The 2,500-nt window shown below is 33.1% G+C and overlaps 2 protein-coding genes and 1 non-coding gene across 3 annotated transcripts in view; 1 reads left to right on the forward strand and 2 right to left on the reverse strand. All coding sequences in view use genetic code 11, as the record gives it.

Moving 5' to 3' along the window:
• Positions 1-916, reverse strand: part of rps16 (ribosomal protein S16) — a 1,099-nt gene extending 183 nt beyond the window's left edge. The window contains exons 1-2 of the mRNA in view: positions 877-916; positions 1-14 (exon numbers count right to left, since the gene is read on the reverse strand). The exon at positions 1-14 is cut by the window's left edge and continues 183 nt beyond it. Coding sequence (YP_009750450.1) covers positions 1-14; positions 877-916 — 54 coding nt within the window. The remainder of the gene's footprint in view (positions 15-876) is intronic.
• Positions 917-1,674: 758 nt separating this feature from the next.
• On the reverse strand, positions 1,675-1,746 carry trnQ-UUG. The gene has a single exon. It is a non-coding gene; the product is annotated as a tRNA-Gln (tRNA).
• A 385-nt stretch (positions 1,747-2,131) lies between these two features.
• Positions 2,132-2,317, forward strand: psbK (photosystem II protein K). Its single transcript has one exon. The coding sequence runs from the start codon at positions 2,132-2,134 to the stop codon at positions 2,315-2,317; it is 186 nt and encodes a 61-aa protein (YP_009750451.1).
• Positions 2,318-2,500: the final 183 nt, after the last annotated feature.

Genomic DNA, 2,500 nt, shown 5'->3' on the forward strand with positions numbered 1-2,500 from the left:
TCGATAGACGGCTCATTGGGATAGATATAGATGAACAATACCCCCCCTGGAACCGTATAGGAAGTTTTCTCCTCGTACGGCTCGAGAAAAAACGATTTAATTCGAAGTTTTGTCTATGTATCCAATTCTAATAAATTAAATAACAAATGGGCCTATAAAATGAATTAGACTACGATTCCAATCTTTTTTCTTCCTGAAAAATGAAAAAGAAACCGCTCGTACTCATAACTCAAGTCGGATAACTATCAAATAGCTCAAAGAAAAATCTTTAGTAAATTTCATTTATTGAGTAGTCTTTACTCCCTTTCGTTTATACCGGTTAAACTATTTCAAATTCTATTTGGATTCTTTAGTCAGATCCAGTTATTGAGACTATCGAAAGAATTAACAACTATAAAGGGTGTTTCCTTGTTTTTAAACCCTTTATTCCTATTTTGAATCATTGGGTTTAGACATTACTTCGGTGTTTCTTAATCTTTTCAAAGTGGCAGCAACATACCCTTTTTTATTTCTTTCTATCATAGAATCCTATGGACGGTTGATTCTAGTATGATACACGTTGAATCGAAAAATTGGGATCAATTTCAACAAGTTTTGCTTTTGAATTGGAAACTTGCGCGAATTGGATCCTTTCGGTTTTTCATATATTTACGAAGTTGTTCCGGTTGATTGGCATTAACCCTAGATCCTTGCCCCTGAGAAATGAATTAATACTTTAGGCTCGAGCTCCATCATGGACTATTTACAATCCGACACAAAAGGAAGGGTTCAAGTGTAACAGAACAAACAATGTCGAGCCAAGAGCACCTCATTTCTAGACAAATCGAAAGTGGTGGATGTAAAAATCCACAACGGGTTGTGTCCTTCAAGTCGCACGTTGCTTTCTACCACATCGTTTCAAACGAAGTTTTACCATAACATTCCTCTAATTTGGAACCGGTATGGAATTGATTCAATTACGGAATCATGAATAGTCATCGGTTCAGCTGTCCATAGACATCGCAATCTCCACTTTTTCTTCTATATATGAATATATAATACATGAAACAATATTTTTCTGAAAAAATCCTAGCAAGACAACCTTTTTCAAAGATCCCACGTACAGGGAATCGTTAAAAATCTTTTTGTATTTCTAAATGAAATTAAACATCATTTTTTAATTTACTTTAGTTTGATTGGGTTGGGTTTGAAGAAAATTGGACAATAAGCACCGACTTTGATCTTTATAGGAGGATCGGTCTTTCTTTTTGAATTGACTCATCACTAATTTCAAATAAATATTTGAAATAGATCAAAGAAACGAAGAAAGAAATAAGATAAGAAGCAAAAAATCCCCTTTTTTTTCATGAGATGTATCAAAAAATAATGTAAGTTAATATTTGAATTTTGATTCTTTTAATCAGATTACGAAAATCAAAATCGAAAAAAAAATAGGTAAGGTTTCTCCTAATCTATCAGATAGACGGAACTGTTGTCACTATTTGTTGTTTGTTATAGATGTTTTATATCTACTATACTATAACTATAGAATATGAGACTTGATCATTTGTTAATGAAATTCGAACAGACACAGATATTTAAAGTAATATAGATTAACTGCTACCCACCCCCCCCCCACTTCCTTTTTATATTATGATAGGGTTTATATGGGAATAATGGAGAAATGTATCCGTGCTGGGACGGAAGGATTCGAACCTCCGAATGGCGGGACCAAAACCCGTTGCCTTACCACTTGGCCACGCCCCATTTCAATTTCTAATTGACACTAAGAAACAATAATATTGTTATTGGTTGTTTGTCAACTCCAGACCAAATAAATATCTAGAAAGATTACACATCTATAGAATATAGATCTTATATATCTATAGAATAATAGAATAGACCGGTATTCTAATTTTGATACATATAGATACAGAATTCAACTTAATTTATTGATCATTACATAGAATTCAATTAAGATATTGTATGAAAGTATCGTTTCTTCTATTCTCCTTTGAGAATTGGAGGATTTTTGGTTGGATGGATTCAAAGAAAAAGAAGGATTTTTGTCTACCTTATTTACTTTCTTTCTTTTTACTGATATCAAAAATGCAACCAAAATGCAATTATCTCCAAGAACAAAATGTCTGTTATGCTTAATATCGTTAGTTTGATCTGTATTTGTATTAATTCGCCCCTTTATTCGAGTAGTTTTTTCTTCGGCAAATTGCCCGAAGCCTATGCTTTTTTGAATCCAATCGTAGATGTTATGCCAGTCATACCTCTGTTTTTTTTTCTCTTAGCTTTTGTTTGGCAGGCTGCTGTAAGTTTTCGATAAGATCCGGAATAATAATATCCTAGAAAATGCATGATTTCCTCGAGAAAAAATTCTAACAATTGACAAAATCAGATAAATTTTAGAGTATGAACCTTCGATTCACACATTGATTCGTGAATCGTTAACATAAACCGGACTTACCCCCATTTCCTCGTTTTTGAGCCTTTTCCAGTCATCCAGTCA

Source organism: Salvia hispanica, chloroplast (assembly GCF_023119035.1).
Source record: "Salvia hispanica chloroplast, complete genome".
In the NCBI taxonomy this organism is placed as follows: Eukaryota; Viridiplantae; Streptophyta; class Magnoliopsida; order Lamiales; family Lamiaceae; genus Salvia; species Salvia hispanica.